At 59.1% G+C, this 11,314-nt stretch overlaps 1 protein-coding gene across 1 annotated transcript; it reads left to right on the top strand.

The window, feature by feature from the left end:
* Window positions 1–1,298: 1,298 nt before the first annotated feature.
* LOC104633243 (bactericidal permeability-increasing protein) lies at window positions 1,299–11,000 on the top strand. The gene is made up of 15 exons (XM_010299390.2): window positions 1,299–1,439; window positions 2,372–2,486; window positions 3,074–3,202; window positions 3,943–4,098; window positions 4,578–4,641; window positions 6,651–6,714; window positions 7,184–7,275; window positions 7,440–7,616; window positions 7,866–7,925; window positions 8,056–8,223; window positions 8,613–8,680; window positions 8,910–8,952; window positions 9,291–9,354; window positions 9,880–9,956; window positions 10,664–11,000. Exons 1-15 carry the CDS (start codon window positions 1,325–1,327, stop codon window positions 10,715–10,717), a joined length of 1,446 nt encoding a protein of 481 aa, XP_010297692.2. The 5' UTR covers window positions 1,299–1,324; the 3' UTR covers window positions 10,718–11,000.
* Window positions 11,001–11,314: the final 314 nt, after the last annotated feature.

The raw sequence follows: 11,314 nt of genomic DNA on the forward strand, positions 1-11,314 counted from the left end.
CTGAAACTCTGGGGAAGAAAGGCAGCGTGGATCTGAGAGCCCTGATCTCTCCAGCCCCGATCCTCCACGTGCCAGGTTCCTCCAGCACAGATGCCCAGGGCTCTGCTTGCCCCATCCCTCAGGGCCTCCTGGGGCTGCAGCACCGCAGGGCATGGCCATGCCAGCAGCTGTGCTTGAGCAATAGCTGCATTTCAGAAGTGCCTGTTTCAGGGATGTTGCCTCTGGCAACCAGGACTTCCCTGGATCCAGCGTGAGATCTGCCTGCATCAGCTGCCATGGATTTCCTGTGCCCGGTCCTGCCACTTCCCTGACAGCAAATGAAAGTCACTTAAATAATTTCTTCTTCCCTCACCTCCATCCTTCAGCCTGTGGGGAGGGTCTGACCCCACTCTCCCCACTGGGGGTTGTGGGGGTGCTGCCCCCTCGCCCCTGCCAGGCTGCACCCATCTGCAGCCATCCTGAGCCCAAGAGCCGTGATGTGTCAGGGTTCCAGAAGTTTTGCCTCTGGGGCTTGTTCCTGATGTGCTGGATGTCCCCGGTGCATGCTGCTCTGTGATGGAGCCCTGTGCCAGGGGCTGGAGGTGCAGGGCAACCCACTGATTTAGTCGCCTGCGGTGCAGGCAGGTGCCCCTTCACCAGCCCCGCTGGGTGTGGGGGGACTCTGGGGTCTGCTTGCATGGGGTGAGAAACCATAACTTGATCTCTTTAGCCCTTGCTGTGACCCAAGGCTGCTCCGGTTCCAACCGGTGCCTTTGGCAGGTCTGTGTCATGAGCAGCAGCTGACACCCAGGAGCACAGAGCAGCCCAGGAGTCCTATGGGACCGCGGTGGGGGGCAGCAGGGCTGGCAGATGGCTCAGGGGCACCCCTGGCTGTTCCCAGTCTTTGCCCAGTGAAGGCAGAGCAGGAGCAAGAATGGGGCCCCACCACATGCAGCTGGAGCCAAACCCATGCCTGGACCAGGTCTGCTTCACTGAGCACTTGCTTCTGCTGCAGGCAGGGACCGTTTCCACTCGACATAGAGCTGGAAACTGAGCTGTTGCCTCCCAGTTTTCACTATTCCTTCCCTGCCTGCAAAGAGAGGCACCAGGTGTGCCGCTGGGTGCAGGTATGCCATGCCATGCTGTAGGTGTGGGTGCCACCGGTGCAGAGGAGCGAGGCAGTGGCCAAGCAGGAAGCCCTGGGGCTCCAGGGGACGCCCCGCGGGTTGGGCTGTGGCAGCGGTTCTGCATGCCTCCCTTGCCTGCAGTTCCCGTTTTGGCACGGATATAAAGGCAGTGTGGGCAGGGAGAGCCCGGCAGCAGCACAGCACTGCGTGCAGCCAGGATGGGAGCACAGAGCCTGGCGGTGGCTTGTGGGGCGCTGGCTTTGTGCTTGGTGCTAGCCAGGGCCACCAACCCCGGCTTCGTGGTGAGGATCACGCAGGCAGGCTTGGACTATGGTGGGTTCAGCTTCTGATTTCTCTCCTTGCAGATGTGCTGGTGGCTGAGGCGCAGAGCTGGGCACCCACTTGGAGAGCGCAGGATCCTGGGGTGGGATGGGAGGATGCTTGGCCATGGGTGCCAAATGCACCATCACCTGGGGCTTCAGGGTGATGCACCCGTCTGCCCGCACCACCACCTTCATGGAGTCCCCGCAGAGGGGCCCAGTCCTGAGGGGGTGTCTCAGGGGGGCTACGCCCAGGTGGTGTCAGGGGAAGCACAGGGCTGGCAGGGCAGGAGGGTCCCGCTCCCATGGGACGTGTCTGAGCAGCCGAGCTGTGAGCCCTGAAGGAGGGAGCTGCAGAGGAGAGAGGAGGTGGGGAGCTGCAGGGGGGGCAGTGACAAAGATGGATGGGCCTGTGCTGGTTTTATTGAGGCAGGCAGAGCCCCGGCTCCAGCGGAGCGCTGTTATGGATTGAAATACACTCTGTGAGAAACAGCTCATTTACCCGGCAGCTTTGCCAGCTGCACGGGAGAGGAGGACGTGACTCTCCTTCCCAGATGGATGCAGGGATGCAGCACCCACTAACGCCGGGCTGCTCCCTGGGACGTGTGCTCCATCTGGCTTTGTCCACCAGCACTGGGCACGGAGTGGCGCACTGCCCAGGATGTCCCGCACACCTCGTACAGTGTCCAGCCCAGAGAGCGAAGACTGGGACCTCTTCCCCCCTTTCTGTGCCACCTGGCCACCACCTTCCCCCGGGGGCTTGCAAGTGGGCAGATGTCAGGCAGCATTCAGGAAGCATTGCTGGTGTGCTCACAGGCTCTGTGCACCAAGATTAGCTTTAAAGATAGCCAGGGAGGATGTTTCCTTTAACCCTTTCACTGTATGCCCGGTGCGTGCTCCCAGCTCCTGCAGGAAGCACATGGTGGTGACACTCTCCCTCTGCAGCCCATCAGCAGGGGATCGCTGTCCTGGAGAAGGAGCTGGCCCAGCTGAAGCTGCCAGACATCTCAGGTGACTTTCCCATCCGGAGAGTGGGGAAGGTGCACTATGAGATCTCCAGGTGAGCCCTGCCAGCACCCTGAGTGGCTTTCTCCCATGCCCCCCAAAACTACTTGAAGGACAGGAGGGGTGACGGAGGATGAGGAGCCCCCAGAGCAGCAAGAAGCATCCTGTCCTCTCCACAGCTCCCAAAGATATTGGCCCTGTTCTCAGTGCAGGCAGAGACACTCCTGCTTTGACCCCCCTGCCCAAAGGGGAAAAAGGGAACCGGGATGACAGCACTCTGGCTGCGGGTGGATTTTGTGCAATCGAAGCCCAGGCAGCAGAGGTGGCCTCACCCGTGGGAGCAGGGCACCCAACCCCACACGGAGCAGGAGCCCGGCCCCTGCGGAGATCCCAGCTCCTTGCTGCCCCATTGCACCTCTCCGCTCTCACTGTGCGGGGTTTCGAGCTGCTGTTTGGGTGGCTGCAGGGACCCCGTTTCCAAAGGCGCCGCTTTGCTCTGCGCATCCCTGCCAGGCATCTGGTGGGAACTGCCGATGGTGCCAGTGCAGTGGCCCTGCTCCCTCCCTCCCCAGCTGTGTGTCCGGGGGTGAGGAACCCCTTTTAAGTGCCTTTTCTCTTATGTATGTACAAATTTATTTTTAGATTGGACCTTCGCAGTTTCCACTTGCCGTACTCACGGATTTCCCTGGTCCCCAAGGTGGGCCTGCAGGTCTCCATCTCCAACGCCTTCGCCGAGGTGGATGGAAACTGGCGGGTGAAGATACACTTCATGTGCGTGCCCGGCTCCCCCCTTTCCCGCTCAGGCGCTTCACTCTGCGCTTCCCTCTCTGGGTCTGGACAGGTTTTTTTCTCCTCTCTCTCTCCCTTGTGTTTTGAGCAGCTGTTGCTTTGCTCTCTCCAGATGTGCTGACTTGTCTTTCCTGCAGCTGCTGTATTCCTGGTGCACATCTGGGAGCCCCTTGCCCTGGGGGAGCCCAGCCAGGTCTCCCTCCACGCTGGGAGCCCTTGGAGCTGCCCATCAGTGTGTATCCCTCTTGCAAGTGGTTGGGGAGACAATGTGAAAGCCATCTCCCCTCTTGTGGCACCTGGGGTGTGAGGGGCAGTCCCTCCCACTTGTTTGCACTGGGGAGCACCTTCCTGAGCACCCTCAGGGGTAGACCTGAGCCAGGACCAGGGGTGGGCAGAGGTCACTGCCACTTATACAGCCACTGAGACAGATAAACAGGGTGGGAGGCAAGAACAAGGTGGACAGTGGAAGAGCTGTGCATCAACTGTCCTGTCTCTTCCATCTCCGCTACTTGCTCTGCCCTCTCTATTTAAAGGTTACCTCTCCTAGTTTATGTTCCAGTAAAATCTGATTTCTCTGAGTTTAAAAGCTTTCTCAGTCTCGTCTGGGTGCTCGCTACAAGGGACAGCCTCAGTGAGATAGATCCATCCCAAAGCTGATCTGGGGTCCCTTCGCCAGGACTCGGCATTGAGAATGTCCCTTTGTCGTCCTCCTCTCCCTGCAGCCGGGACCACGGTTCATTTGACCTGAAGGTAGAGAACATCTATATCAAAATCAACCTGAAGCTGGGCAGTGATGCCTCCGGAAAACCCACCATTGACACCTCTGACTGCAGCACCCGCATCTCCAAAGTCCGAGTACACTTTTCGGGCAAGTTTGGGTACGTAACTTCACCGTGCAGGCCTAGAAATGCTGCGGATTAGCCTGTCTGCCGTGGAAATGTGGCTTCCAGGCCCTGGTGCAAGGAATAAGATGTTGGCATATCTGCAGTCCCTTGGAGGCTGCCCTTTCTGCCTGCGGGCTGCCTGCACCGGCACACCTCTAGGCCGCTGTCTCTGGACTCGTGTGACATACTTCTCATCCAGACATGCAACTGAATGAACTTAAATCTGGTCTGAATTTGTCCCGTTGTGGCTGCATATTTAATGGAGATTTAAGGCAGTCACTAGACTTGTGTGCATGTGGTTTACAAGCAGGTCTGTTTGCAAATGTAAAACCTGAGGCAAAGCTAGACACCAAATTGGTATGGGACTGATGTTCCCCAGTGTCCCGCAGCTCTGATGTCTCCCTTTCCTGGGCAAATACTTCTGTAGCAGCCTCTGAGCTAAAGAAGGACTCCTCTCTGTTTCTTCTCTGCAGATGGCTTTATAATCTCTTCCACAGTGTTATTGAGTCCAGATTCCGGAAGGCCTTGGAGAGCAAGGTATGTGAGAGAAGGAGGGCAGAGCTCCGTGTTTTTCTGATGGTCTTTGGCCCTCACTTGTAGCTGATGTGCTGGAAGGATCAGAGCACACGTAGGGATTTAACTGGACCCAAAGCGTGTGGGCATGTTGCCGATCCAGTGAAAACCAGAGGAATGGGCATTGCTAACTGCAGTCTCGTAGCATTGTGTGGCTCAGGCTGAATTCAAAATCTGCAGACTTTGCCAAAGCCCAGCGTAATTGGTTCCTAATTAACAAAGACTTTTCTTTCCATGTGGTCAGTTAATTAGGTCTTATGCCTCGGCCAAACTCAGTGTAACAGAGGAAACCTGATCAGAGCTCTCCTTTAAATGGCTGCACTCCTGTACACTTTGGGGAGCAAAGGGGGAGAAATTCTCATTTCTGGAGTTCAGGTGCTTGCCATCTTGTTTTAACGGGGTGCATCAGGGAGGCCCTGGTACTGTCCGCCCGGTACAAAAGCCTACAAGCTGGAGACCTGCAACAAGACATGGAAACAAGCTGTTAGCAATAATTACTACAAGGCTAACTGGCACAAGTTACAGCCTCCCTGGATGTGAACCTTGCTCAGGAAGGAGGCAGTTGGAGAACAGGCAAATCCCACTCCCGCAGCAGATCCCATCCTGGCCGGGCACTATTCCCGATGCCATGCAGTGGCTTTCCCAAGGCCCCCAGGAGCTGTGGCAGCAGATGGGCTGGCAGCAGGAGCAAAGCCGGGGTTCAAACGCCTTTTTTTGCTGTTTTGCCTCCTGGAAGGAGAGCGAGCAGCTCTGGGACTCTGAAGGGATCTTCACTGCCCTGTGCTCCTCCTCCAAGCCCCCTTTGCCCAGCACACATTTCTCAGTGTCTTTCTCCACATGTGAGATGGTGCAAGGGGCCGTGGCCAGGAGAGGGCACGGGCTGGGAGTGTGCTTCACCAGGACCCCAGGGCACAGCCTGGTCCTGACCCAGCTGCAGCCCTGGCAGCCCACGTGTGCCTCTTGCTGCACACGCTTGCACGGTCCTTGTGCGCCCAGTCACTGGGAGATCCCGGTCACTGGGAGATCCCGGTCACTGGGATCAGGGCTGCATTTGCCCATCCACAGCTCCATCCTCCTGGGCAGTGATGGGGCGTTTCCAGACAGACGAATATCAGCTGGGCACAGGGAAGAGCAGCAACCCCCCCTCTGTCGGTAAGACCATGCCCAAGGCTCTGTCCCTTCTCTTCCTCCCCAGCGTGCCACAGCCAGCAGCTGCATTGCTGTTAGCATGGTCGCTGCTCCTCTGGGGCTCTGCATCTCGTTATCGGCTTCTGCAGGCTGGATGCCCGCTCAAACAGATGATGGCCTGATCCTGCCTGGCAGTTTCTGTGCCATTATGGGGAAAGCATTGGAAGAGAGCTTGTGCAGATTATCTCCGTCGTCTGCAGCACTGTGCCCTGCAGTAAATGTCCTGGGTCAGTGTTTAGCCTGCAATTAAATCCCCCGCTAATGCCAAGGCTTCACCTGTGGATGACAGCGGTGGAGGGATTTGCTGTTCTGTCCTGGCAGCACAGAGGTGTAGGAACTCAGGATAGCTCTGCTTTGCCCGTGCAATTAGTGCTCCTGCCCCTGCGGGGGTGGGTTAACTCTTTCAGTTGCCCTGCTTTGGCTAAGCTTTGGATGCTCAGCACAATTCATTCCAGTATGGGCCGTAGGAAAAGTCTGATGGCACACGTGAGGTTCCTTCCAAGGGCCTCCACGGAGCTGAACAGTGGGTGGGGAGCTTGCTGCAAGCAGATGTTTGCAGGTATAAACCCTGCTTGTATCTTGGACGCTTAATTAATGTGCTGCCTGATAAGTAGAGACAAACGTCATCGTGTGCTCTTTTATTTAAACAGGTTTTTGCAGGGAATAAAACCAGCACCGGGCAGCAAAGCAGATAGCATGGCTGAGGCTTTGTCCTGGGGGCATGTGAACCGGCCACCCCTGGCAGAGCTGCCCTTGCTCAGCCTCACGGCCTTTCTTTCCCGCAGGTCTGTGAGAACGTGGTCAGCTCTGTGCACAGCGAGCTCCAGCCTTACATCCAGACCCTGCCAGGTACCAGGCGGGGGCTGCACGGGGTTTTAGGAGTGTTTCTTCCTAGCATTTCCCAGCTGTGAGGACAATGCTTTACCTTGTGCCCACTGCCCATTTCGTTGTATTTCACCCAAGTTGGGAGCTGGGGAACACCATATCAGCAGAGACCTGTCACTGTGCACCCTGTCCGGCCGTGCACACAGCCTCCAACGAGCCGTGCCCCAGAGCTGGCAGGAGCACGGGCTGCCTCAGCCAGGGGACCCAGACTGTTCCTCAGGTCCAGGCGTTAGTCTGCAAAGTTGAGAAACAGAGTCAGGAGGGAGATGTGATTTTTGCTTCTAAACGGAAGCAAGCACATGTGAAGCTGGTACTGAGCTGTTGCACTGGGAGGCCCAGGCACAGCACTGCCTGGATGTTAGCAGACGCAATCTGCTTCCGTCTTTCCCATGCCACCTCCCTCTCGCTTATCCGTCTGTCCTGTGTTTTACAGTCACAGCCAGGATAGATGCCATAGCTGGCATTGATTACTCCTTGGTGGCACCCCCAACTACTACTGCCCAGTCCCTGGACGTGGACCTGAAGGTGAGAGGCTGCCCTGGGAAAGCTCGAGTTGGCTGATGCCATCAGCACAGGCAGGTGGGGAACCAGGTTTAGGTACCTCCTGCGAATGCTGTTTCTCAGCTTAGGTCAGCGGGTGAGTCCCACCACCCTCTGCTCTCCTGCTTCACCTCTCTCGCTCCTTCCAGGGCAAATTCTTCTCCCTGACCCACCCCTCCACCATCCCCTTCCCTCCGCTGGCACTGGCCTTCCCTCCGGATCACGACCGCATGGTTTACTTTGGGGCCTCCAGCTACTTCTTCAACACGGCCGGCTTCGTCTACCACGGAGCTGGGGTGCTGGTCTTCGAAATCACAGACTCCATGGTGAGCAGTGCAGGTGGGATGGGGGGCTGTCCCCACACCTCTGGGCAGCGGGCTCAGATCGCAGAGGAGCTCCGGTGGCAGCCTGCGGTCTCAGAGGACCCCCCCAGCGAGCTGCCTGGAGGCTGAGAGCTGGGGGCTGTGGGAGGGGGCCGGAGCTGTCAGGCACCGCAGCGCGTGGGGGCAGGACGGCTGATCTCACGAGGGCTCGCCGTGCCGCATCGCCCTGGCCTTACTGTTCTCCCCTCGCAGATCCCGAAGGGCATTGACTTCCACTTGAACACCTCCACCTTCTCAGCCTTCGTTCCCCAGGTGAGTCGTCCAGCCCTGCTTCCCCGGAGCTCTTGCTGTGCACAGCCGGGGGTTTGCTCTGTGCCAGGTGGTCTCCCCCAGGAGTGGGGGTTTGTGCCGCTGTCCCCATCCTCTCCCTGCTCCTCTGCAGCTAGAGAAGATGTACCCGGACATGCTGATGAAGCTCAGGCTGTCTGCCCCCTCTGCCCCGTTCCTGAACATCGGACCAGAGGGGGTCTCGCTCAAGCCTGTCGTGGATATCCAGGCTTATGCCATCCTTCCCAACTCCAGCCTGGCTCCTCTCTTCCTCCTCAGCCTGGTGAGTCAGGGCACAGCCTGCGGCAGTGACTGTGGTCCTGGTGGGGCAGCTCCCATCAGGGAACTCTCCCCTGCATCTCAGCGGGGCAAAGATGGGAGTTTGAGCTGTGCACCGTCCTCCTGCTGCGTTCAGCAATGCTGAGCCATTGCGGCCGAGTGCCTGCCAGGAGAGGTGCCGAACACCATCCAAAACCAGCCCTGGTGCAGCGGGGGTGTCCCCAACAGAAAAACACCTGAGCTGAGAAATGCCAGGTTTAACTCCGAGTACAAATGGTGCCCCTGGGCAGGCACCAGTCCCGCTGTGTTTTGGCTGGTCTGAGCCATTCCATGGGTGTCTGGTTTGGGGTGAGGTGGGGTGAGCACTGCCAGAGCTCTGCACTCTCTCCCCAGACAGGCAACGTGTCCGCCGTCATCGACGTGAAATCCGGCCACGTAGTTGGGAACCTGAAGGTGGGCAGGTATGGAGGGGGAGCAGTGCAGGGGGGAGGCTGAGGGGGTGCTTCTGTTCTGGGCTCCCCAGGGACAAAGGTGAGGTGGGGAGGACCTGGGATTCGGGGTCTGGTGTGGAGGGGATGAGCTGGGGCTGGAGGGAGCGGGAACCCCACGGCCATCAATAGGCAACACCAAGGTGGGAACAGCTCCCACCATTGGGACAGCCTTCACAGCGCTGCTGCTGTCTCTGCACAGGATGAAGCTCTCTCTGAAGCATTCAGATGTCGGGAGTTTCCAGGTAAGCTATCCCTTAACCATGACCAGAGCCCCCAGCGTGAAGGTGAGAGCCTGCTGGGGGCCAAGGAGAGAGCTCATTCCCCCCCTGCTCCCCAACATGGGACCTGGGGGTGCACCCAGGGCCCCACACTGACCCCATGGATGCCTCCTGCCTCAGCCTGCGAGACTGGGAGAGGACGCAGAGCGAGCTGCTGTTGCCTCTCTCATCCGTACACTTTGTACCCTGCCAGCATGGCCAGAAAAGGCCTCATCTCTCTTTTCCTAATTATCCTCCACTGGCTGGCCACCTGCTCTTTCAGAGGCTAAAGCTCTTTTCCTCCCCCATCTCTCCACTCCCAGGTGCGAACACTGCAGTCCATAATGAACATCTTTGCTTCCTCTATCCTGCTCCCACGTTTTAATGGTGAGAACCTGCTGGGGGTGATGGGGTTGCTGGAGTAGTGGCTGGCCAGGTCCCTCGGTCCGAGCAGGCCCAGCTCGCTAATTAATCCTTGTTGCCACGGCTGCTCGGTGGCTAAGCCTGCAGAGAGTGCAAGAGAGGGCAGTAAAAGCGCCCGGCGGAGGTAGGCTGCGGGCTACGGCGTGCAGGAGTCTTGTGGTGCTGTGACATGCATCCAGCAGTGAACACAATGGAAAAAATGAGCACAGCGCATATCCTAATGCCTTCCAGATCCTCTCCCCCACTCGCTGCTTCTCATGACTCCCCAGCAAATGGGGCCAGAGTGGGGCTGGTGGCTGCTGGCAGGGGGGAAGGTACAACATGCAGACCCCAGCCCTTCTGTGGACCTTGGGAGGAAACTCCTCTGCCTACCCCGGGGGCTAAGAAGGGGAGGTGGGGGGTGGAGGAGGTGGCCACCTGGTTGCAGGGCTGTGGTCCCTCCTGTTCCCCTTCCCGTCCCAATGCAGCCGCATGTGTTCTGTCTTCCAGCCAGGTTAGAGCAGGGCTTCCCTCTGCCACTGCCAGACAGAATACAGCTCTCCAATATCCTTGTGCAGTTTCACCAGGTGAGTGAGGGGAAGCACCCAGACCCGGCCAGAGCCCATCCCGCCCCCCCTGAGCCCCCCACGGGGGAGGCCGGCTGCCTGCTGCTGCCAGCATGGCATGCAAAGCCAGTGCCCCAGCCTGTGCTGGGTGGCAGTGGGCAGGAGGGTATGCTTGGCCGGGATCCCAGTGGCACTGCTGGAAACCAGAGCCCTTCTTTTCCCATCCACATAGTCGGGGTCTGGGCTTTGCACCCTCAGGGCAGCACCGCATCCTTCTCCAGTTCTTAAACCCAGGGCCTCAATTTCCCACGATGCTTTTTATAGCACACAAAGCTCCGTGGCAGCGTTCAGCCCCAGCCAGCAGTGCCTGGTGGGATGCTGCGTGTGAGTGCAGAGCAGCTGCCGCCGGACACATCTGCCTGCGGTGGGACAGGCAGCGCCTGCCAGACTCGGTGGAAGGAGCCGTGCTGTGTCCTGGGGAGCGGAGAAAGCCCCTGTTGTGGGAGGCCTTGGGGAAGCCCCAGAGGGGTGCTGCTATGGGGACGCTGAATATTTATTGCAAGGTGTGGCTGTGAAATGTCTTCAGAGCCCTTCCAGGGCTAAAATTAGGCACAGGGGCGGGCAGAATCACACGTGCCCATCCATCCTCCTTCCCCAAAATGTGGTGGGCGCAACAGAAAGCGGTTGCCAGGGCCTGTCGTAGCCCACACTTTCTTTTTTTCTCCCAGAATTTCCTGCTGCTTGGAGCAGACGTTCACTATCAGCCCCGGGGAAGGAGTTAAGACGATGCCATGGACCTCAAGCACTGAAAATGCCCCCTCCACCCGCCCCACCGAGGGGACGGCAGCTCCCCATGGCCCTTTCCCTCACCCCAGCCCCACCACCAGAGCTGAAGACCACCGCTTCTGCCGCAGTGTCCCTCACCCCCTGCCTTGGCCTGGATCGCAGCCGGGCGCCCCAAACCCTGTGTCCCCCAGCCCACCCAGCGCTACCCAGAGCTGGGGCTCCCTGGTCCCCAAGCCCACCCGCTTCTGCCGGCAGCAATAAAGGCGGCTGTGGTGGTGCTGTCACTGTCTGAGCCTGTGGCACCTTCCCTGGGCCCTTCGCACCGGGCCCGGGGCCTGCTCGGGGGCGGCCGCAGGGTGCCAGGAGCTTTTCCCCTCCCGGAGGAGGGCGGGGGCCCGGGACCGCCCGTTTCGGTTATTTTTATCCCTGCGGTCATGGCAAAGCACCACGGACCGTCACGTCCTGACCGTTATTGCACTTTCCGTGGCGGGGCTGTACCCGGCCGCCCGCGGAGTCACCGGCTCCGCCCAGCAGCAGGGCGGTCCCGGCGGAACCGCGATAGCGCGGAACGCAGCGCCGAGGACGGGGGTGCG

Source organism: Balearica regulorum, chromosome 16, assembly GCF_011004875.1.
Source record: "Balearica regulorum gibbericeps isolate bBalReg1 chromosome 16, bBalReg1.pri, whole genome shotgun sequence".
Lineage (NCBI taxonomy): Eukaryota > Metazoa > Chordata > Aves > Gruiformes > Gruidae > Balearica > Balearica regulorum.

Coding starts and splice junctions, on each gene's coding strand:
- LOC104633243 (XM_010299390.2), top strand. CDS start 1,325: ATGGGAGCACAGAGCCTGGCGGTGGCTTGTGGGGCGCTGGCTTTGTGC. Junction 1,440..2,371: donor GCAGGCAGGCTTGGACTATG/GTGGGTTCAGCT, acceptor CTCCCTCTGCAG/CCCATCAGCAGGGGATCGCT. Junction 6,715..7,183: donor TTACATCCAGACCCTGCCAG/GTACCAGGCGGG, acceptor TGTGTTTTACAG/TCACAGCCAGGATAGATGCC.